Genomic DNA, 24383 nt, shown 5'->3' on the forward strand with positions numbered 1-24383 from the left:
TACTCTACTCTACTCCACTCTCTGTTGATGAGGCTAACTATAACTTAGCATAGGATTTTTCTACCAGATTTAGAGCACATACGCAGTTTTTTTCAAATAGGATACTGGTAAATCAGATAAAGTTGGTGGGTGACGATAATCACACGTGGCTGCTGCAGTCATTTGACCTGGTAATGAATGGTGATTGTACCCTTAATCACCAAAGAAACAAGTCAGATGTTATATTCGTCCAGTGTGAAATGGTTATCAGTTAAACTGTAACTGCTCTGTAACTGTGTCTCTAACTGCTACTTGTGTGTGTCTGTTTCTGCTTTACATCACGTGTTTTTTCTCTTCTAAAACATGTTTTTGCAAAGCTAAACATGTTAGAAGAAGCACTGTTTCCTTCGGTAATGACTTGGCATTTTTTTACACTTATGAAATTCTGTCACTCAGAAAGGAAACTTGACATTCATTGAAGGGGGGGTGGCGGCTAACTTCTTTACAACCACATTTTTTCCTATCATTGGTGGTTAACAAGGCTGAGTGTACTGTCAGCTGTGGTTTAAACCCACGGCTTTCTTTCTGGATATATCTCACTTTCCTCCTCACACCTCTTCCCGATGTCAATGCCTCGAGCCAAAAACTACAAACACCAAACCACACACATTAATCCACAAATGCACTCATACGTTACAAAAGTCAAACAAATAGACAAAAACAAACACAAAGGTCTTTTCATTTGTGGACCTGAGGGTGTAATAATGCTCGTTTTGGGGGGACAGCTGTTTCTGGTAATGATTTGGGTTTGGACACTTGACTCCTGTCATACTTTTTTAAAAGCCTGTCACTCCCATGAAGCTCAAAATGTAACCCAAGAGCCACTGGCATTAAATGTCAGATTAAGAAATAAATGTTTTGAATAATCTCACTGCGCTTGGACAGGTCTAGAATCATTAAAGCAGCAGCGAGTGCAATTCTTAGACTCATTATTTGAGCCAGCACCATCACAATTAATTTGTGATTTAATTTCCTGACTTTATTACTTCATATACTTCGTGGTAGCATGTGAAATTACCCTCAGCTGTCTATGAAGTGTAACTAACGTGACTAAATTTATGAAGAGGATCAAGAAGTATAACATTTCCTTTAGAAATGTAGTTGAGCAGAAGTGAAAAGAAACAAAATGGAAATGCTTAATTAGAGTACACATACCTTAAAACTGTACTTACTTACAGTATTTAATGTACGTATACAAAATTACTCTCCACCACTGTTTGCGTCTTTGTCTCATTGTTTGATGTCAGCGTGTGTCAGACGAGGGGTTGTGACCTGCGGCAGCTGCCTGAGGCTGCTGACAAATCAATGCATCACTTTCCAGGTGTTTGCATCAAAGCGAAGAGACGGCACGAGGTGTGGTGATTTACGCGGCAGACAAGTTTATCTCTGCACCCAACCTGAAATATTTGTTAGATGATGCAGACATGCCGGCACCCTACAACTGACAGGAAGTCGATGTGGCCACAGACTGATCATTGATAAATGTTTGACTCAGATGGTCGGCATCCCCGTGACTCAGTACAATTTAGAAAACATACAAATACCAAATCTTAACACACTTTACCAATCTCCTTGAAAAAAACACAACTGTTGTCTCTAAAGTTAAATGGCTAATTTACTCAAATTCTAAAGAAAAGTTTTCTGCTGCCACATCAATACAATGGAGATGAATTGAATGGTTTATGTTGAGCTTATATCCCTACATACAACTAGGATTGTAAAAATGTGAGATTTTCACAGTTCGTTGATTATCTCAGAATATATCAAGACACCTGGTTATATGGTGGGAGGTTAAGATTGTTATTAATCGTTATAACTTTTTTTTTAATGCACCCGAGTCAAACCTTCATGTAAATGCATAATTGTGATGAAAGAGGTGGTGTCTCTGTCTCGGTCACTCCGCAACCGGGTCACTTGTTTCTGCACTGTGTAACTTAAGTGAGAGGGTCGGATCGCAGCATTACACACATGTCTACTTCAACATACAAGCTTTCAACACATAACATTGCTATGATGTAATACGTTTTGTCTTTGGTCAGCACCTACATTATATCTGACAAACTGTTACAGACCTGGGATTTGTATTTACGACAGTGGTGTTACATTTGGAAACGGAGGGATGTGGCAGGGCCACCAAATCACACAAAATGTCAATTTCTACATAATATTGCTTTAAAGGAAGGGAAACAGAGGGTTTTTGTTAGTTAGTTAGTTAGTTTGGTTTTGTTAAACAAATGCTTTTATACAACTTCACAAAGTAATCTGTCTTGACAGACATGAAACTTGATTAGAAACTTAAAATATCAATATTTTGGATAAGGCTAAGTCACAGTGTAGAGAAGCAAATCTACACGGTACCTTCAATTTTCATGCCACATATACCTTGAAACTGGTATGCTGCTGCAACCCAACATAACACTTTTGATGATGATCTGTAAGTTGTTTCAGAAAGACGCATAAGGGCCCTTTCAAACACAACGCAACACTTCTGGCAACTCTGTATTTACCCATTATTTCCTCTGGCTCGCACCACGCCACGATGGAGGTGAATTCCATTCACATCTGTTGGACTAAGTTTGGGTGAAATGTTCCTTTTATAGAAAGACGTGGGACGTGTCTCTGTTGCAGCCCTGCATACCAAGGTGTTCTCTATTATGTTGTATTGTTTTTGGCTGCAAGTGAGGATTATTATCATTATCAATCAGTGTACTTCTTCTAAGTAATTACTTCATCATTTCATCCCTAAACTGAGACGCATATGATTAAATGCCCATTAAAAGTTCTCACCCCCTGAATTAATGTATTCATAATGACACAAAATGTAGTTGTGTCTGTTTTCTGTCAAAGACGGAAAGGTTTTTGATTTACAATGATGTAAAGCAGAAAAACAGGAGACCAGAGAAGCTGCGCCTCCGTCTTCTCTCTTCTTATTGGAGGCTCTGATGACCTTTAAAGGTTTGTCCTGTTTGGCATCGGGCACCTCCGTGAATCACCTTTCCAACATGCCCACTCAGTCACACACACACTCCAGTCAGTTTGATGTAATCTCCTTACTGCTTTACTCATCATCTGCATACAAAGAGTGTCTCTGTTCGGTGGTCAACATCTGACGTCCTGGTTCACCGGCTCCAAACATGAACCCATGAAAACATCTCTGTGTTCACACATTTCAAGCGATCAGTCACAGAAAAATAATCTGAGATCTCTTTGATCAGGTTTATTAATAAAGCTGGCCACTTGTATTTAAACAGAACTCCCATATACGTAAACACTCTCTCTCACACACACACACACAAACACACACACTCCGACTGGTGCTTGATCCAGCTCAGTCCAGGAGGTTGCTGTGGGTGGGTGTTTCTAATCAGACCGGTGCAGACTCGGCTTTGTGGGTGTTCTCCTGTATCTGAGACAAAATGCTTTTGTTGATTCAAACTGAGCAACCCATTAACACTGACTGGAACTTGTTTGTTTGTGTTGCATGATGTCATTAAAATGTAGTTGCAAGGGCTTTATGGTTCTAAAATGTCACAACCGATAATTCAAGAGACAAAATTAAAATGAAAGGAAATTGAGAACAGAACAGAACTCCACTACGAGAATGGTTTTACGGTAAATTCATGATGTTACCTCACTTTATCAAGAGAAAGATGTCAAGGGACATAAAGAGGGAGGATCTGTACTGTTCAGACATTTGGTGCATTCAGTAACATTTACAACCTTTGTGTTCCTGGGTGTTTCCGGCTTAAAAGCTGTGCTTTAGTCCTGTATATTAAGAAATGCAATACCAATTGCACATACTTACATATATGTGTCCTTTGTTTGCATTGTCTCAATTGAGGGACAACTAGTGGCAGAACGCCTGGAAGTAGTCACTTTAAAATAAATCTGTCCACCTCTACCAAAGCTTTCCGTCCTCCAGATCCACCTTCGTTTTGGGTTAAAAAGGAGACATTTTGGTGCATGATGTGTTCGTTTGTGAAAAGCAATTAGGTCCAGCAATTTGTACATACGAAATAAAAGGCCTTTTATGATGTTACAGACTTTGGTAAAAACAAATTTAATGATTAGTGTAAAATAAAATACTAGTGAAAAAAAATAATAAATAAATAAAAATAGAAATTATTTGCCAGATGTAATAATAAATTCTAAGAATGAAGGAGGTCTTACGAAATTGTTTCATGCTCTTGATTTGGCTTCAACTTGAGTCTTAAAACTCACCGGGGGTGGATCATTTATCACAGTGACAAATTTAACTGATTGGTTGCCAGACATGCTGCATTTATTTCACCATCCTTAAAACCATTTTTACCTTTTGGGATAGATTTTCTGGCAACATAGTTTCATGAGCACAGTGCCTGGTTGTGAACGCAGATGTCATACCCGCCCACCAGGTCATGAATTGATGATAGAACTTTCAGATCAATACACTGGTGGTCAGTTGTAAAGTAAATGAGCATAAACATAAAATTAAGAATATTTTCTTGTTTTCTGTCGGCCTTTAAATTTGTTTTCCTTTCTTCTGTGTCTTTTCTTTCATTCCTTTCTCTCTTTTCTTTTCTTTCACCCTTCCTTCCTTCCTTTCTGTGTTTGTGTGGCCGTTTAGTTGTGAACCAGGAGGGGCAGCCTCTGATCGAGGGGAAGCTGAAGGAGAAGCAGGTCCGCTGGAAGTTCATCAAGCGCTGGAAAACCCGCTACTTCACCCTGGCAGGAAACCAGCTCCTCTTCCGGAGGGGCAAATCAGTACGTAGCCAATGAAAGCGAAGCCTCCTCACGCAAACACACACACATGCACATTGTCCCCGGCCTCTCATTCAGAGAGCCCTGATTAATATTTCCCCGTTCCGTGTCGTTTGAATCATGATGAAACTCTGTATGAAACAGTGGAAACCTCATCCTGTGATAAGCTCAACCGTCCCCCAGGAGCGTCCAGTGAATCTGACCGTAACAAACCTTGGCCTCGGTGAGGACTGGTGGGGGGGTCCCAAGGCCAAAGCATGATGCTGCAACAACATGAGTCACTCTGACCCACTATAACTCAAAGCAGATATCATTACGCACAAGTAGCGGCGAGTACATGCAACTCGTGCAGTACGTGTGAGTGAAAGAAATGCGGTGCGCTAAGATGAGGAGGTTTCCCTCTGGGTTGCAGCAACACAGTTTTCCCCTCCAACTTCTCCGTGCTGGCTGGTGACTTACTGTAAGCTGATGTCACGGGACAGAGAATTGTTGTGCAAAGGAAAACTCTGCTTAATCAGGTCAAGTTTGATTCTATCCAGCTGACACTAAAAAATGTTATCTGTTCATGAAAAACTCTAGTTTATTTGGAAGTTTTTCTCTGCTTGTGTTTATCCATGCTTCTATCCTGGATTACGGCAGTCATCTACTGATTAATTAATTGTAACTGAAGTAATTTTCACAGCCAACAGGAGATCGGGTTTCCTCTGGATCTTAGGATAGAGCCATATTTGCACTGGGCTCAGGGGGTGGGGGGTGGAGGGGGGGTTATTCTCCAGTGGTTGAAATGCAGAAGTAGTTTAGCTCTCTCTTTTTTTTTTTTTTGTACTCTGAACAATAGTCTTTGTGCTCCTATCCAGATGGTAATGGATTCCTCTCAGCAGCCACAATTTGGAAAGGTTTTTTGCCTTTGTTCATGGAGCTCAGTGTGTCTTTGCCAGCGTGTTCTGGAGGTGGTTGGTATGTTGTGAAAGACCTTTTCCCTACTGGGGAGTGAGATTAAAAACCCAAAAATGTGTTGTTTCCTTCACGTTGAATGATTGAGCAGCTTTGACAAACAGAGAGGTTTGAAACATTCTTCAAAACCACTCAAAGCTGAATTTGTATCCCACTGTGGTGCTCAACTTGTCACATTTATTTCACTTAGAATACCAAATGCTCTAAAGAGAATACCTATTTCTCTATATTGTAGATTACTTCTGAGCCCCAGTGTATCTTCCTTTGAATGCTGTATTTTCTCCTTAATTGAGACCAGACAGAATTATAATAAACTACAGGCAGGCCTGAGCGGATTTGGCAGGACCCCATGCAGAAATACAGAACGAAATACAGACAGAAAATGGGAAAGACATGAGAATGAATGATGTATTATGTTGATAAGATCTCAATGCTGTCCTGATACAGTAGCTGGTATGTGTAGATATAAGCTATAGAACACGCATGTATACATCTTTTCATGTTTACTTTACACTGTCTCTCTTAGTGGTATAATTTGGCACAATGTGTTTCATATTAAGTTCATTTAAAAGAAGTATTATTTGCCTATTGTTTTTGCTGCTCAGATCCTCTGAATGTTATTTTCCTAGCCTCAGGTAGACATTAGTTTCCATTTCTTTCCGTTTTAAAGGAGCATTTTTTAAAGATATGGCTGGAATTCTAGTCTAAAACATTCAGAAAATGAACAAGCACGATCAACAAAGACAACAGTGTTGGCATTATGTCAAAGATGTCTGTGTATTGTGGTGCAGAGATAGCCCCAGCCCATTATAACACATTGAACAACAAGAGGCAAGTTTTTTCATGAGGCATGAACAAAATAAACTCACGAAATGCAAAAGAAATGAAGCACTATTACTTGTATTTCCATAATGAACGGGACAACACATCTGTACCTTCTGAGTTCAAGTTTCTCTCTTTTACCCAACTTGAGCTGGCCCAGTGGCCACGGTGACTCCCAATGTGATCCCATCTCAGTCCAGACCAACTTTGGCCGCTGGTTCAGTCCATCTATCTGTCTGTCCCTCTCATTCTTGTGAACACAATAACCCAGGCACACATAGAGGCAATTTCTTTAAATTTGGCACAAATGCCCAAAGTGGGCAGACTCAAACAGAACGGGGGACTGTGACCATATTTCACATTAGGTTGGATTCTGAATTGGCGACACTAACCTTGGGTGCTGCCAGGTTGAACATGTGTGTGAAGCATCCACATTACAGGATGTGTTGCTTCTTTGCAGAAACATCCATAGTTGATGCAGTGTAATCTATCACACGCTCAGTGGTTTTGCTGATATTGATTTTCAGTCTTCTGTCGAAATAACCTCTGAGAGGAGACGGCATGTTTCTGAACCTGAACCTGAAGCTGGTCACTGGAATCACACAGATCTTTATAGTGATAACTTACATTTCGCCTAAAAAATACGGCTATTAGCTTGCATTATATTCTTCAAAACATATGTTTTATGAGTCTGGACAGATATGAATGTGTACTGCATCCTGATTGGTTGGCGGGGGCATACAACCATGATAATTCTAGTTGTTAGTGAAACTTATTGAGCTGCTTAAATGTTTCCCTCTTAGTAATGGTGCGGTCACTTGCTCTAAGAAGATCCAAAATGCAGCATTTTGTTTGTTTTACAAGATAATATGATTTGTCAGAAAATAAGAGCAAACATGCACATCTTGAAAAGAATAATGGGATACAGAATGGTTCTGTTCAGCAGCCAAGTGTAGTTGTACTTGTGAGTATCATTGCCAATGATAATAATTATAAAAAACTTTCTAGCACACCAAACCTTTTTGTAAAATGATGTATAATAAAACAGTATAATTGTGTAATAATGTGAACAAAAACATATTTTGCTGTCTCAACAAATACAGACAGAATTATACTCATGTCTCTGGACACCTTGAGTTTTTATTGCAAAGAACAGGATCTTCAGGACTTTGGTTTTGTACCAGGACCAGAGGACCTTTTCTTCAGTGAACCCTGTCAAATGCAATGAATGAATGAATAAGTTGCACATTAAAGAGCCACATACTACCAAAAACGTTAGTGACGTGCATTAAGCTGAAGAATAATGAGACAATACCTTTTGATCTTTCTGGTTAAGATAATATTTTCCATTATATTAAAATCAATCAAATATCCTTTTGGATCAGTACATGAGTCCACTGACATGACTCAGACCCTCAGCAGAGCCAGCTGGGAGGTAAAACTGTGAACATGTCCACTTCAATTGAATGCTTTTTCCACACACACGCATGCAGGATGTGGGCTGAGTCCTGCAGCTAGCTCTGGTTATATGGTTCTAACCACATAACCAACTCTGGCATAAGAAGACATGGCCGCGGTGCCGTCCACACACCCACAGTTACAATCACAAGCATTCAACATGACACTCGAGGTAAAACATGGACGTGATGAGCAGCAGACCTGACAGAATGAATTTCCTGCCCCGAAGAAGCAGCAGAACAATAAAGTGTACTTGTTCATCCTGTGAATTGTTCCTCTGAGGTTGTACATACTGGAAACAACACTGATGCAGTATTGTGATGCTGACATTAGGACGTTACGACTGACATTGTTGCACTGACATGACAGAGGTACTTAAACGTAGCTGAAGATACATTTCTAGATGCACTTACTTGACTGGATATGTCAAAAAAACACATCACACTGCAAAAATCAACCATACTTGTTCTTTATTTGACCATTTCCTTTGTATGCTACTTCACACTTTGACTTGGCTTCACTTTATAGGGAGTGGTGTAGTTTTTACTGCACTATATTTAATTTACAGCTATAGTTACAGATCATTTGGCAGGTTAGCGAAGAAAAGATTATCTTATGAAATAGTGAGCATTTTATGGGGTATACTACTCAAACATTAATGAGAAAGAAGAAAAGAAAGAATTTGCTCCACCTCAGCCATTCCAATGTATATGCTACTTCCATGTTTATGCATCAGTAATATGATACATAGCACTACCATAACCTTTCAATAACCTTTTGAATTCAGTTGTATGTCAAATTCTTAATTTTTGCTTAATGATGTTGCTGTTTTTAAGAAAAAGATTTGAATACATCTCTATTTTGTGTTCACTCTCAGGGGTTATATGATGTGTTTTCATTTGCTCACGTTTCTTTACTTCTCTAAATTTCTGTGCTCACCACAGAAAGATGAGCTGGATGACATCCCTATTGAGTTGAGCAAGGTGCAGAGTGTCAAGGTGAGTAGGATGATAATATAATATATTGTAATAATAGGAGTAATATTGTCATCGAGCCTCATGAACCTGCTCACAAAACCCTTCGATTCACACTACGACACTTTATTAGCATTATTAGTGTTGTACCTGGTCTCATGACAGCAACACTTTACATGAGCAGTTTACAGACACAAATACCATGAGCAGGCTTAACTAGCAACTGTATATTAAGAAGAAAAGCCAGATTGCATCCCATAAATGACAGCAGCATCTCTCACCGGACGACACATCTTTATGTCTTGAGGTTTTCTTCTGCTTCTCCACCTCTTTCTCATCTTCTGTATTTTCCATAGGTGGTCGCCAAGAAGCGGCGTGATCGCGGCCTGCCTCGGGCCTTTGAGATCTTCACAGACAGCAAGACGTACGTGCTGAAAGCTCAGGATGAGAAACATACCGAGGAGTGGCTGCAGTGCATCAACGTGGCCGTGGCTCAGGCCAGAGAGAGGGAGAACAGAGAGGCTACCACCTACCTGTGAGACGAACACATGCAACTAATGAGGACTCTACACGTATCAAGCTGTGTTTCCACTGCAGGAACTTTCCCCAGGAACTAGGAACGTTTGGGTCTTAATTAAGTTCTGGGAACATTATTTTACCACCCAAAAGTCCTTGCATGGGGCGTTGTACCTGCAACATTTTACTTCAGTCATCATTTTTCAAAATCTGCAGCCGCAAACCAGTTAATTTTTTGTTCACCCACTGTCGATACACCAACATGGCGTTACAGATGAAAGGATACGTTATTAGATCATGTAATCATGTGCAGAAATGTCATTGCTTTTTCATTGTAAGCAGACTAATTAACCTGGTCTTTGCGGGCCTTTCAACTGTGGTGGAGACGCAGACAACAACAACGGGCTGAAGGAACCTTTCAGTTCCTTGAAGACGCCATTCCTGGGACTAAAAGTTCCAGATTTAGGTGGAAACTTGGCTCTATTGGTAATAATTCTATGCACACGTGCAAACTCATACAAAAACAAGTTTAGCTTCACACACACACAAAAAAACACACAAAACAGCCACTGCCAGTAGCATAATCTCATCAAGTAAAGAGAGCCTAGAAGAAATGATCAAAAAGACTCATTATGCAGAATTTAAAAAAAAGAAAAGAAAACTACTTAAAATAAACCAGCAATAACAGACTCACAGTGTGGTGTTTATCCACCAATGATAAACAATGGTGACATGTTTAAAATACTGCCTCTAACTATTGTTACATCCCTGATGTATCTACAGCTGTAGACCTTCATAAATGAATGTTACAGTACAGAGGTGTTACAGACCTTCACATGACTTTCAACTTGAGCCCAGACTCTGCTGTGAACTTCAACAAACCAAACCAAACGTGCATCTGTGGAAACTTGGGATGTCTGAGTGTGACCCATGATGATTGAGACGAGCTTGAGTCCAGAGTATTATTTAGCAATAAAGACTTCACTGAAGAACAGACCTCATAAAGACTTGTAGCAATAATGAGACTGAACAGATCTCCCTGAAAGCAGGAAGGACAAAGAAGAGGAGGCTAATGGACAACAGCTGGGAAAAGGCATTCAATACTGGAATAACATGCGCGCGTGTGTGTGTGAGAGAGAGAGACAAAGAGACAAAGTATGATGTTGTCTAAAAGGAATATTTCAACCTTTGGAGAAACAAACTCATTTGGTTTCTTGCCGAGAGTCCAGTGAAAAAACTGCTACCACTCTCATGCCCATACACTAAATTTGAAGCTAAAGCCAGATGTCTGTTAGCTTAGCTTAGCATCAAGAATGGAACAGAGAAAAAAGGCTGATCTGGCTCCAAAGTTTACTAATAACCAACTCACATTTTTTGTTTGTTTAATCTGTGCAAAAACCAAAGTATATCAAAAATAAAACAAGTTGTTGTTTGATGGGGGTTGTGTGCGGGACTGTTTCTTGGCCAGGTGCAGTGAGTTCCTGTAATTTTTGCTGGTTTCCTGGCAACCTCAAGGTAACTTCAAGATTCAGGAATTTGCTGCTTCAGACCAAGAAGTAGTCCCACCAGCACTCCCTGTAAAATCCAACTTCTCAACCTTAGGACAGAGCCAGGCTAGCTGTTTCCTTAACCTTCCTTAACCTTAATGCTAAGTTAAGCTAAACAGCTGGTGGCTCATATTAATGTGACAGAGTTGTATTGATCTTCTCACCTAACCCTTGGCAAGAATTATTGAAATGATTGCTTTAATGTACATATTGTTCTCATGTGGAACATGGATGTACATATTCAGTCTAGTCTTTTAAATGATTTTTATCATGTCTCTTCTGTATTTTTGATTTATACTGTGTTTTTTATATCTAACAAAACGTTTTCTCCTCCAGAGGTCAGTAGGCAACAGCTCGAGTTAATTAAGACCCAAAGTGTTTCATCCAACATATAAGATCAACACTGTTTGAAGAAAAAAACTGAGCCTGTTTTCCGTTTATGCTCTTATGCTACAGTGACTAATGAAGCAGCCCCCTAAAGACTGGTCAGTGGTCAGATTTCCGCTCTTTTGCAATCTTGATACTGTATGGATTGGCTTATTTCTGTCTTTCTGCAGCAATTCAGTCCAGTATTACACTCCAGTGTCTGCTCAACTGTTGCTTAATACTGGAAGTAGACCACAGATTTCTAAGAAAACACTGCCATAAATAAGTGGTTTCCTTGCAGATTCATAAACAGTCCCACTTAAGTCAGATTGATTTATGATGATTCATTGAAAGGCTGCATCAATATCCATCTCTGTCGTCTTAAAACAGCCACTCACCAAAGGTTAGAGTTTAAAAGCTTTGATTTATAGTGTTTTATTCTGACCGTGAGTGGAGAAATTTGAGAAATGGAAGTGAACATCCGACTGTTAGAACCTGAGCTCCAGCTTGTCTTTACAGCGTTCCACCTGAAGACTCACAGCCTGTGGCACAACATATGTGGAGCCCTATAACTCACTTATGTTACTCACCAACCAGGATTCAGATGACAAACTTGTCTTGTTCCAGTTAAGCTCTGAACTGCATGAACCAGACAAACATTCATGGTCAGCTGTGGCAAATCAGTTATTTTGTATGATGTCTGATTTAGATCTTTATCTGGATCCACATCTGAACACCGTGTGTCTGCCCACAGGTGCATGCATTGCTCTCCTCCTTCGTATCAAACGCTTTTGGTTTTGGTTAAATGCATAAAATGCAAAGCTCAGAATATTTTATAAATGCCCAAGGTGCTGTTAATCTTAACGTCCATGACTGAAAAGCACATTTTCTTTGGTCCAAGTTTGTCCCACAGCTTAATCCCTGTTTGCTGTGTACAGGCAGTCGTACGCTGCCTTTCCCACTGGGTCAGGTTACCGCTGTTTATACTATACACCAGATTTGACCTGCATCTGATTCCACATTATATTATTTACATCATGCCTCTCCGTCACACTTTGATTCCCTTTTTTCTTTTTTTTTCTTTTTACATTTATGACCTACTTACAGCTGGCTCTGCACCCCAACATGAGGGGGATTTCCTGCAGTAACAATCAATGTTTTTTAAAAAACAAATGTTTTTTGGCCTTGCTAGTGATGTTGCTTTGGAGACGGCAATGTCCATCTGTGTATCAGTTAGCCCTGACTGAAACAGATCAGTGACAATGATTAAGGGACATAGTCCTGCAAAACAAATCAGGCTAGTTTCTAATCAGCCTCAACTGTGCTTTGTCTGTAATTGGCAAATTTTAGCATGCTATAGAATACCACACTAAGGTGCTACAAATGGTAAACATTCTATGTGCTTAACATCTGCATGTTAGCACTGTAACTGTGAAGATGTCTGCCTGCAGAGGTTAGCATGTAGCTCACTGCACCACTGTTCTGGCATAGTTTCACAGAGATAGCATGAGTGCTAACATGATTGTGGGCTTCGGAATTAAGCTGACCGTGGCTAATGACATTGAACATATATCCGCTGTAATTTGCACTTAAACAAAAAGAACCAATTAAAACAGATTTTTCACTGAAGACTAAAGTTCAGAAAGTCTTCTCCTCTTTGCTCTAACTGACCCTTTTAGTTGTAGTGTTGATTTCATGGCATTTGAAGTGAATGTCTGATCATATGAATGTCAGAGTTGTCTAATGTACACAGTCTGCTGTAACGCTGCCATGTTGGCCTAGTTTTCAGGCCTGTGGGGCCAATATGATCTATCTATCTATCTATCTATCTATCTATCTATCTATCTATCTATCTATCTATCTATCTATCTATCTATCTATCTATCTATCTATCTATCTATCTATCATCTATCTGTCTGTCTATCTGTCTGTCTAAATTTGTCTCACACTGGAGAATAGTGAGCTGTTATTTTGTCTACTCTAAAGCACAATGAGACTACATTAACAGTATAGAGAGCAGATAAATTGATGGAAACACTAGTGCAGATTTCAACAATCAAACACACACTTTATATGTGAAGGTGATCCACATGAGTATTAACGTTTCTGAATGTATAAATACATTTTTGAGTATAAATATCCGCCTTGTGTAAAGAATCATAGGATTTCTTTTTTGCTTTAGTGTGCTGTTAAATTACTTTGATTTTATGTCTGATTTTTTTTTTTTTTAAATAAAAGGTCAATATTTATTATTTACAAGCACTATTGTGACACTTAATGTCTGGAAAGACTGATGTCTCCTCTGTGTCTTCCCTTTCTTTTCCATCATTTTTATATTAATAATGCAATAAAGGAACGCTGTATTTTATTGACTACTTTAACCGGTATAGTAATGGACTGTTTAGTTGCCTGTTAACCCATTTGCATGTCTGACACTGCCTTCTCGTCTTTTTTTTGACAGAATTGTACAATAAATCTTTACAAGTGAAATCAATCAACATCTGAGTCTCTTTCCATGCCTGGTTTTCAGTTTTGGTCCCATGAGCGATTTAAAGGAGAAAAACAACAGATTCCTGGGTCTTCACAGGATGAAAAGGTGACATTGATTTGAACAAAGTGAACAAAGGGATTGCTTCTGGGCATGTCCAGCTTTAGCTCATTTGTCCAGTCGACTTCACTTACTGGGCTGGCTCACTGAGCGTTGTCCACTATCTGTTGCTTCAGTGCTCTCAGCAGAACTCTACAGAGGATGAACACAGTCATTATAATCTCTGGGAGATCACTGCATTACATCCAAATGTAACATAAGAACTTTAAATTCAGAACAGAATAATGCTGTGTGAGCACTGAACACACCCGCAGAGACAAAGAGAGAATCACTGAAATTCTTCCATATGCCCGGAGAGTAAACCAAAACATTCCTTCCTCTGTGCGTGTGTCTCAGCACCATTCTTGTAATCCAAAGGGCTTTCTCTGATGCGATCTCTCTCTCTTTCTGTCTCTCTGCCACACTCAGCCTGTCAGCCTGTCATGATCCGTCACATCCAGGAATCAGTGCCACAGATCAGCTGAACTGAAGCTGGCAGACATGATTACTTGACATTCCCGAAACTGCCATAATGTCCAATTTCAAGCCTCCAAAAGCACTTAAAGGAACAGATTTGTCATAAAGGGATTGGAAGGGAAAGTAGGCAGACCAGCTAAAACCACAGGATGATTCAGTGTGAAGACACTTTGGCTGTAATGCTTGACTCTATCATTTCTGCGGTGTCAACATCAGAAAGCACAAGACCTTGAAGAGTTGTTAGAGTTTGATCGGAACGGGATGTGATTTCTGCTTTTGAATCAGATCGCACTCAACTGATGTGCACAGCAGCGTTGTAGTCAAGATCACCAAAACTGAGACCAAGTCAGATTTAAATTGAAACAGTATGATTTGTCCAATAGATGGCAGCATTATAATTGTAGCCATAGGAGGGAAACAATGACCTGAAGGACACAATCAGCAGTGCAAACACAGCTGAAATCACATGAGATAACTTGAAAATAAAAAAAAACACAAGGCTTACAAAGCATGATTAATTTATACATATGGAGCTTGTGCTGTGTTTCAGAAGCTTATAACATTCATGTTATCATCTGCTAAGCACTGACTGTGAAAAGAGGTGTGCCACATTGGGTCTTGTATGCAGTGAGTGACAGCAGTGACACGTTGAGAAAGGAAGGGTAAAACTGCTTAGCAGTAAATGATTTCCTGTTAGAGCTGAGACATGTGCAATGAAGTCAGTTCAACAACCCCAATGTTATCTGCCTCCACTAATGATCACAATCACAGTAAGCTTTCAGCAGTGGTTGTCAACTTGATGACTTTAACCCAGGTTTACCACAATTGAATGATTCAGTTTCTAAGATAGGTATGCTTTTGCAATCAATTGAAATTTATTTACAGAGTCACAGCAGATGAAAAAATGTACAGAGCCCCATCATTACCCCACAAGCCAGCACTTGGCAACAGTGGCGAGGAAGAATGCCTTTAAAGGCAGAAACCTCAGAGCAGACCTGGCTCAAGGTGGGCGGCCGTCTGCCATGATTGGTTCGGTTCTTCTACGGTTTCTCGTAGAACAGCACGTATGCTGTGTTCTGCCGCAGCTGACAGATGAGTTTTGCGGTTGACTCTTTTATGATATTGTCATTGTAAGTGAGCCAACACTCTGTGATGTCACCTGATTCCTGCTGTCTGTAAGCACTGTCACAGATGAAATGGCCTGAGAGGACAGGACATTATTTATTAGTGGGACATCTGATTCCTTGACCTTGAGTCTATTTTGATGTGTGGCTGCTGCAACACTTACCAGAACCTGCTGAGGGGCCCAAGTGGCTGATGATGCTGACAAGAGAGTAGCGAGTCTGGAAAAACACAGGTACCAACAGTTAGAGCACATTTAATTAGACTGCTGGCTCTGTATATTTGACAGGCTGATTTCTGTAGGCCAAAATCATTGCCCGAATCAGTGTATATCCAGAAAACAAAGCTGACAGACAGTTAAAGCTGCCTTTTATATACTGAACATCATCATTACCTGTTCGGTGGTGTTGGAGTCAGAGTTAAGCATTAACTCCCTTGTTATTTCCACACAAATATCCAGCTTCCTCAGATTGTTGGATTTGTCCGATCTAAATCTCTGCAGCTGAATGATCAACACACTGTTGACAGAAAAGAGGTGGAGGAAGAGGGTCAGCCACCAAGTTTACAGAGGAAGACTGCACTGTAGTGACGGATAATGTTACTCACTTTGGCAGACTCACAAACGACCACTGCTGCGATGACTCCTGAGCACGACAGGACTTGCAGCAATCCTCCAACTGGTTCTTCTGTGGGAGGGAACATGAGCAAGAGGCAGGTTTTAATTTAAATTCTCTTGCAACAAACTAAATTCTAAGTAAATGAGCAAATGTGCAAACTTGCTTTCAGGTAACTCTGCAGAAACTGGCTCACTGACCCTCGATACGCAAGGTCCAGGGACAGGTTCACATAATCCTTAATGCTCTTGGATTGCATGCCACATCTGCACATTAAAGGAACAATTCAAATTAAAAGCATTAAAGACACAAGTCAGAACAGAATAATGCACGTAGTCAACATCAGGAGTTTCTAAACTGTTGGTAATGTAACAGTATGTGTCTTGGAGTTCATACCCCATGCAGGTCCTGGTACTCAGCATCTGGAAGGCCATGTGGGCATTAACGGGGCAGGTGTAGGTCATGCCCAGATCGACTGCTGATTGATGCAGATCCACAGACAGAGATCTCATCTTCGTAAGCACACAGCTTAGGAACTCATACGCGTCCTGCAGAGTAACGCACCGAGCGAAGGGCTTCAGAAGGTGCAAATTAGCTAAGGATTGTACTATGCTGTGTGTTCTAAATAAAAAGCACACAAACCTTCTGACTGTCATCGTCAAACTGCGAGTTCAACTCAGCAATACTTTTTTTAAAAGCAAACAGGATGCATTTCTTCTCCATCCAGTTGGCGGAGGAATGGCACAGTTCAACGTTCTCAAGCAACCTGAAAACAACAAAATAGGAAAGAATGAAGTTCATGAGAGACATGTATGTTTTTCATTTTTGCTGCTTCATGTTGACCTGAAAAGTTAGCAGATAGAAAAGAGTGATCTGTGTGAGGGTGTGGAGGTGCGTCACCTGATTAGCTCAGACTTAGGGTGAAAATTCCAGACCGTGTGCTGGTTGTGGACCTCCTGCATGAAATGAGTCAACGTCAGGAGGCCTTGCAGGGTAGAATTCATGTAGCAAGTCTGCGCCAGGTTGGGGAGCCTTAAACACAACAAGACAGAGGAGCAAAGTTAGACTGGAGCACGTTTGCAAGTTTAAAAACAATAAATTAACATTCAGCATGCATTTATGAGTCTCTTTAACAGGTGCTTACCCGAGGCAAACAAGCTTCTCTGTGGAGAGGGTTTCTCTGCTGGCTGCCACATTTCCATAGACCGATTCTGATTTGGCCTGTTTACTCACATTGTGACAAATGTGGGCATATGGCCTGTATTTAAGCGCATCAGGTGGGAGGACGTCTTTGATGTACACAATGTTCTGTGACTTCAGGTAGCGCTTGGCATAGTCGGTCATGCAGCTAAAGTCTGGTTTTCTGGTCTCGACATTTGAGTAGACCTGAGTGGACTGAACATTCGTGGACTCCACATTATAGAATATCTCCGTTGACTCAACATTGTCGATCTCCATTGACTCAACGTTTGAGTCATTCTCTGAGGATTTCACGATTGTGTCGATCTCTGGGCAATCAACGTTTGAGTCATTCTCCGCGGACTTGATGTTCGTGTTGATTTCCATAGACTCCACATTTGTATCAGTCTCAGTGGAGTTGATGTTTGAGTCGATCACCATTGTCCCAACGTTTAAGTCAATCTCCATGGAGTCGACGTTTGAGTTGATCTCTGTGGAGTATGCGTTTGAGTCGATATCAGCGGAATCAACTTTTGAGTCAACATCCGAGGAGTCGACGTTTGAGTTGATCTCTGGACAATCAACGTTTGAGTCAGTCTCCGTGGAGTTGATGTTTGTTTTGATTTCCATAGACTCCACATTTGTTTCAGTCTCAGTGGAGTCGATGTTTGAGTCGATCTCCATTTTCCAAACATTTGTGTCAATCTCCATGGAGTTGACATTTGAGTCGATCCCCATTGACTTGACGTTTGAGTTGATCTCCATTGTCCCAATGTTTAAGTCGATCTCCATGGAGTCGACGTTTGAGTCGATCTCTGTGGAGTAGGCGTTTGAGTCGATATCAGCGGAATCAACTTTTGAGTCGATATCCGAGGAGTCGACGTTTGAGTCGATCTCTGTGGAGTAGGCGTTTGATTCGATCTCTGTGGAGTAGGCGTTTGAGTCGATATCAGCAGAATCAACTTTTGAGTCGATATCAGAGGAGTCGACGTTTGAGTCGATCGCTGTGGAGTAGGCGTTTGATTTGATCTCTGTGGAGTAGGCATTTGAGTCAATATCAGCGGAATCAACTTTTGAGTCGATATCCGAGGAGTCGACATTTGAGTCGATCTCTGTGGAGTAGGCGTTTGAGTCGATCTCTGTGGAGTAGGCGTTTGAGTCGATATCAGCGGAATCAACTTTTGAGTCGATATCCGAGGAGTCGACATTTGAGTTGATCTCCATTGACTTGACGTTTGAGTCAATCTCCGTGGACTTGATGTTCGTTTTAATTTCCACGGGCTCCACATTTGTATCGATCTTAGTGAACTCGATGTTTGAGTTGATCTCCATTGAGTTGACATTTGTGTCGATCTCCATTGACTCAATGATTGAGTCAATCTCCATTGACTCGAAGTTTAAGTCGATCTCCATTGACTCTAGGTTTGAGTCGATCTCCATTGTCCCAATGTTTAAGTCAATCTCCATAAAGTCGACGTTTGAGTCGATCTCTGTGGAGTAGGCGTTTGAGTCGATATCAGCGGAATCAACTTTTGAGTCGATATCCGAGGAGTCGACGTTTGAGTCGATCTCTGTGGAGTAGGCGTTTGATTCGATCTCTGTGGAGTAGGCGTTTGAGTCGATATCAGCAGAATCAACTTTTGAGTCGATATCAGAGGAGTCGACGTTTGAGTCGATCGCTGTGGAGTAGGCGTTTGATTCGATCTCTGTGGAGTAGGCGTTTGAGTCGATATCAGCAGAATCAACTTTTGAGTCGATATCAGAGGAGTCGACGTTTGAGTCGATCGCTGTGGAGTAGGCATTTGAGTCAATATCAGCGGAATCAACTTTTGAGTCGATATCCGAGGAGTCGACATTTGAGTCGATCTCTGTGGAGTAGGCGTTTGAGTCGATCTCTGTGGAGTAGGCGTTTGAGTCGATATCAGCGGAATCAACTTTTGAGTCGATATCCGAGGAGTCGACATTTGAGTTGATCTCCATTGACTTGACGTTTGAGTCAATCTCCGGGGACTTGATGTTCGTTTTAATTTCCACGGGCTCCACATTTGTATCGATCTTAGTGAACTCGATGTTTGAGTTGATCTCCATTGAGTTGACATTTGTGTCGATCTCCATTGACTCAACGATTGAGTCAATCTCCACTGACTCGAAGTTTAAGTCGATCTCCATTGACTCTAGGTTTGAGTCGATCTCCATTGTCCCAATGTTTAAGTCAATCTCCATGGAGTCGACGTTTGAGTCGATCTCTGTGGAGTAGGCGTTTGAGTCGATATCAGCGGAATCAACTTTTGAGTCGATATCCGAGGAGTCGACGTTTGAGTCGATCTCTGTGGAGTAGGCGTTTGAGTCGATATCAGCGGAATCAACTTTTGAGTCAATATCCGAGGAGTCGACGTTTGAGTCGATCTCTGTGGAGTAGGCGTTTGAGTCGATATCAGCGGAATCAACTTTTGAGTCGATATCCGAGGAGTCAACGTTTGAGTTGAACTCCATTGACTTGACGTTTGAGTCGATCTCCATTGACTCGACGATTGAGTCAATCTCCATTGACTCGAAGTTTAAGTCGATCTCCATTGACTCGACGTTTAAGTCGATCTCCATTGACTCGACGTTTAAGTCGATCTCCATTGACTCTAGGTTTGAGTCGATCTCTGAGGTCTCGTCATCGGCGGTCTTGTGTGATTCGCTAAATGAGTTTGTTGTCACAGATGGATGACTTATCTCTGATTCTTCATGCATGTCAGCTGAAGACTCTGACTTCTCTTTCTGTTTGGCATAAGTTCAGACAAACAGTTCAATACAGCAAAATAAATTACATGCTTCAACCTGAGGGTTCACACAACATGGAGAATCCACATGTTACTGTAACAGTTTGGTCAGCTGGTAACACTAGTGACATTCATCCCAGTGGTACATACATTGTTGCAATACCAGAAAAGGTGACACCACCGGTATTTCTTTTTTCGCTTTTCAGTCCAAGTTGCAGAGGAGACTGTAAGATCAGGGCTGGGTGAATTATCCTGGACACCAGCTTCTCCACCTTCAATCTCTTTGATGATGTCAACACTGGACAAAAGGAGGAAAATACAGGTGTTATTCTACTGTCTGGTCTAGTCACAGAAATGAAACCAAGAAGATGAACAAAACATAGTAAAATTAATAATAATATAATATTCAAGATTCAACTCAAATTCAAAGCAAAGTTTCAGTCAGTGCAGTATGGTAAAAAAATAAATGTCCCTTCTGTGGAGTAAAATAACAAAATAGCCTAAAATTAAATTAATTATAGTAAAATTAAAATGTAATTTAATTAAGCAAAAGTACCTTGAAATTTTAAATGTTTTGAGGAGATGCACTTAGTTACTTTCCACCACTGGTCTGGTTTAGGTGAAAGTTTATCATCTATCATCTACTTAAGTCAAAGCATCAACACCTCAAATTAGTGTTAAAAGATCTGCATTTAAAATGTTCTTACTGCATTAGAAAGTTGAGTTTGACTGGTTTGCATCCAAACTGTAACCATCAATTCTTTGTGTACTTATTATTAGATCGAAATACAATTAAAATCTATCTAGAATGTGCTTAATTTGAAGAGGCTTTATAGACAGCAGAAGGATGTCATAACTCTTTTCTCTAGCGGAAGATGGCAGGTACGAGTCTTCTGCCACGACCTCTTCTACAGGAGTCTGCTGCCGTTTTTTAATGCCCAACAAACCTGTGCCACCAGGAAGGCCGCTTAGTCTTCCTCTTTGGAGCCTCCGAGGGGGTTGAGTCTGTGGTGGCAGAGGTGGTAGTAGTTTCGGGAACCATGTGGACTTGTTTTGGGTCCTCAATGCCACTGGTAATATTAACACTTGAATAACAGTTTTCTGTTTACTTTACACATCCACAGAACTACCTACAGTTATTAGAGAAAAATACTATAATTCTGCTCTGTGACATTTATCTGTTAACTTCAAGCCCTAGTCACACAAGACTTGTATTACCAGGGGACCTCAGCCTGGAAATTATGCAGACTTTTGCACAATGCTGAGAAAAGTGTGACAGAATAAGTGAGTGTGTATCTATATTTCCATAAAATTCAAATAAAGCAACATACAAAATACCATAAAGAATAAAATGAATATATATGATTATGAGGCATTTTACCTCTGCTGTGGGTTGGAGCTTGACTCATCTTCAACTTCCACATCTTGAGATTAATTCTTTTGAATATACACAAACATATAAATGATTAAATATGACACATCATCAACTGCTTCACGGAGAAATTTTATTAAAAACACAGAGATTGTCAAAAATCTTCTAAATGCCCACATTAACAGTTTAAGGAGATAAACACATACCTGATGTCGTTTGCAACGTCCGCAAAACATCATGTCCAGTAATTCTCTCAACACTTAGCGGACTTTGTCGAAGTTTGGAAAACACTCCTGTCTATCTGGCTGTGATATCCAAGGTGAGTTTCCAAATGACCGAATATCAGCAGTAAGTTCTGGTTCATAGTAATGAAAGCCGGTTTATAATGTTGCCCAGCCTCCATGACAACACATGGAAAGTGATGGCATTCAAATAAATTAGAATCAGTGACAGTGAGACTTTAGAATGTATGTTCAAAAACAAATAAACAACTTTAAAACTGGTGATATTTAGTGAAATACTAAAAAAGTACAACAATATGACACCAACAGCAGATTGTTGTTGTTGATGTGACAAAGGCACTGCTCTGAAATATCCATATTATAAAATGTATTTTAAAAAATGTAGTGACGTGGATATGACAGTGTTACATGTTAGATCTGCTGGCAGGGTTCTGAGTGTTATTTAAGCTTTGTAACATCTTCTTTTATACCTCAAGATCCTTGACCTTGTGAAAATATGAGACTAGTTTTTTTTTTATTTACTGTAGAGCAAGATAAACAAATATTACTTCACAGGTGTGTGGCACATAAAGTCAGTGAGTATTTCTTTAAGGTAAGGACAGAAGAAGCAGTTATCTTTAAGGTTGCATTTTCAGTCCAATGTAGCAAACTCACCAACAAATCTGATTGTTGTGTGTAAGACTTGAATAACAGTAGGTTATTTCAGTTCCCCTAAAAGTAAATCCTTTTCCTCACCATGTTAAAGCACTATAATGAAGAAATTGGCATTTTGTGGGATTTGGCGCCTCCCACAGTTTCTGAGTGTAACATCACTGTCATAAATACAAATCCTGGCTCTGTAAGGGTTTCTCAGACATAGTGCAGGTGCTATCTACAGACAAAGCTCATCACATCGTAGCAATGTTATGTCTTGAAAACGTGTATGTTGAAGTAAACGTGTAAGGCTGTGATCCGACCCTCTCACTGAAGTCACAATAAAAGTTAGTATTTTTAATCTGGCACTTGAAAATAAGAGATGCAGTCTTTATTGATAAGGCTAGTTGCATGAGCATGTGTAGGCTACAGGCATGCATTAAACCATTTACGGTCCACTCTGTTCTCTGTGGGGCCTCACACTGATCAGAGGGGTGTTAAAGCTGTTAACTCATATTAATGTCACACCAACAGCTCATAAAACACGAGTGTGAGATAAAAGTTAAATACAGTGTCTTACAGCTCCATGCTGTCTGCTCAGGGATCATTATTATACTACTGCTGCTCAGGAAACAGGCCCCAAAATCCTTCCTGGCACATTGTTTACCACAGGGACTGATTCACCGGAGCACCTCGGGTAGGGTTTTAATATTTTTGTTTAATAATGTTTCATTGTGAGTGCAGCTTCGCTTGATCTGATAACGTGGTCTCCCCATAAGACCCCGGTGAGTCAGAGCAGAGGCAAGTCTACTAGTGGATATCTCAAAATCTGAAGTAGTTCTAAAGCATCTGAAAGACCGGGCTAATGCAGAGGGTTAGTTTATCACTGAGCAGGATTTGTGATGTGGGATCTCGCTCAGACCCACACTGAGCACACTGAATGATGGTAAGCCAGCTCTGTGTGTCTCGGTGGTGTTTCTGACCCGTCACCAGCTCCAGGTAAGATTTACACATCAGCCAGGCCAACAGCCGGGTCACACTGCAGGTTTAATTTAGTGTGTATATGAAGGTGCTTTGTTGCACATCACACAGTTAAAAAGAGAGTGTTACCCGATGTCTTGGCAGAGTGCACAGTCTTTCTGTTTCACAATGTGTAAAGCATCAGATGTCCTGGCAGTGCTGTCGCAGGGCATGTGTGTGTTGTATATTCACGTCAGAGGGCTTTCTGGTAGATTTTATCACTTACTGTGTCAGGGACTGAAACTCTGAGACACAAAAAACTGCTTCCTGACTAGAGAGATGGAGAGGTGATATGAAGAACTACATGGACGCAACGACAAATGATGAAAACAATGTGGCTGATCACTGATTGTTGATTTAAAAGAGCAGTAGCAGTAATGTGTACCTGGAAAATGTTTCAGTGGCACCACATGAAGTGGTTAACTGGAGGATCACCTCTAATCTCAATTATGAAGGTCTCATTAGGATTTTTTAAAGACCCTTTTCTGTGCAATAGTTTGCAGTGATGGAAAGTAAATATGTGCATTCACATAGGTACTTTACTTGAGTATACTGTCATTATCCCACTCTGCTACATTTTGCAGTCACAGTGAAGATTTGTTTTTATTTCTTTAAAAAAAAGGTGTAAATAAAATCTTTTTAAAATCAGTTTGGGATCTCTAATCCTGTGCTGCACATTATTACAAGTTATTTTCTTATTAAAATCTAGTGTACGTAATTGTCCAATCAGCACCAAGTATGCTGTCTGTAGGCCAGCGGCGCCCTCTGGCTGCCACAAAACAAACTTACACAGAGTTTCATTCTACCTGCTGCTTCAGTATTCAGTCTCACATCAGCAGTAGATGTGACTCAAATTCAATTACATTTCTTCAAACAAGGACCAGGATCTCACCACGAGGGTTCATGCAACTCCTTACAATGTGATTATATTTCTTAAGTCTAACACAACAAAA

The 24383-nt window shown here is 40.5% G+C and overlaps 2 protein-coding genes across 12 annotated transcripts in view; one reads left to right on the forward strand and one right to left on the reverse strand.

The window, feature by feature from the left end:
* The window catches only part of veph1 (ventricular zone expressed PH domain-containing 1), an 86633-nt gene extending 72730 nt beyond the window's left edge, over positions 1–13903 (forward strand). For 4 of the 5 annotated variants that reach the window (XM_037082745.1, XM_037082753.1, XM_037082764.1 and 1 more), the window contains 3 exons: positions 4646–4782; positions 8958–9011; positions 9344–13903. In XM_037082745.1, the coding sequence (XP_036938640.1) occupies positions 4646–4782; positions 8958–9011; positions 9344–9526 (374 nt within the window). In that variant the 3' untranslated portion in view covers positions 9527–13903. Of the gene's footprint in view, positions 1–4645; positions 4783–5636; positions 6789–8957; positions 9012–9343 lie in introns of those variants that run through there. The other variant, XM_037082782.1, reaches the window with a different exon arrangement.
* Positions 13904–14419: 516 nt separating this feature from the next.
* Positions 14420–21966, reverse strand: LOC119010516 (dentin sialophosphoprotein-like). Of its 7 annotated transcripts, XM_037082694.1 has the most exons (15): positions 21742–21965; positions 21545–21600; positions 21111–21168; positions 20314–20461; positions 19330–20161; positions 17361–18357; positions 17117–17248; positions 16859–16982; positions 16613–16764; positions 16383–16482; positions 16209–16288; positions 15997–16120; positions 15769–15823; positions 15476–15681; positions 14420–14441 (listed from the first exon to the last, which is right to left on the reverse strand). In XM_037082694.1, exons 2-14 carry the CDS (start codon positions 21585–21587, stop codon positions 15521–15523), a joined length of 3006 nt encoding a protein of 1001 aa, XP_036938589.1. In that variant the 5' UTR covers positions 21588–21600; positions 21742–21965; the 3' UTR covers positions 14420–14441; positions 15476–15520. The 7 variants fall into 7 exon arrangements, with proteins under 7 accessions (XP_036938589.1, XP_036938598.1, XP_036938606.1 ...); XM_037082703.1 differs by lacking the exon at positions 14420–14441 and having other exon boundaries at positions 15332–15681; positions 21111–21233; positions 21742–21966; XM_037082711.1 differs by lacking the exon at positions 14420–14441 and having other exon boundaries at positions 15332–15681; positions 21111–21248; positions 21742–21966.
* Positions 21967–24383: the final 2417 nt, after the last annotated feature.

This window comes from Acanthopagrus latus, chromosome 2 (genome assembly GCF_904848185.1).
Source record: "Acanthopagrus latus isolate v.2019 chromosome 2, fAcaLat1.1, whole genome shotgun sequence".
In the NCBI taxonomy this organism is placed as follows: Eukaryota; Metazoa; Chordata; class Actinopteri; order Spariformes; family Sparidae; genus Acanthopagrus; species Acanthopagrus latus.

Bases quoted from the DNA above. Each gene is read 5' to 3' on its own strand.
- LOC119010516 (XM_037082694.1), bottom strand. From the start codon at position 21,587: ATGTGGAAGTTGAAGATGAGTCAAGCTCCAACCCACAGCAGAG. The intron at 16,121-16,208 runs GTGAGTAACATT...TTCTGTCAACAG, and splicing joins TCGTTTGTGAGTCTGCCAAA to TGTGTTGATCATTCAGCTGC. The intron at 15,682-15,768 runs GTAAGTGTTGCA...CTGTCCTCTCAG, and splicing joins GGGCCCCTCAGCAGGTTCTG to GCCATTTCATCTGTGACAGT.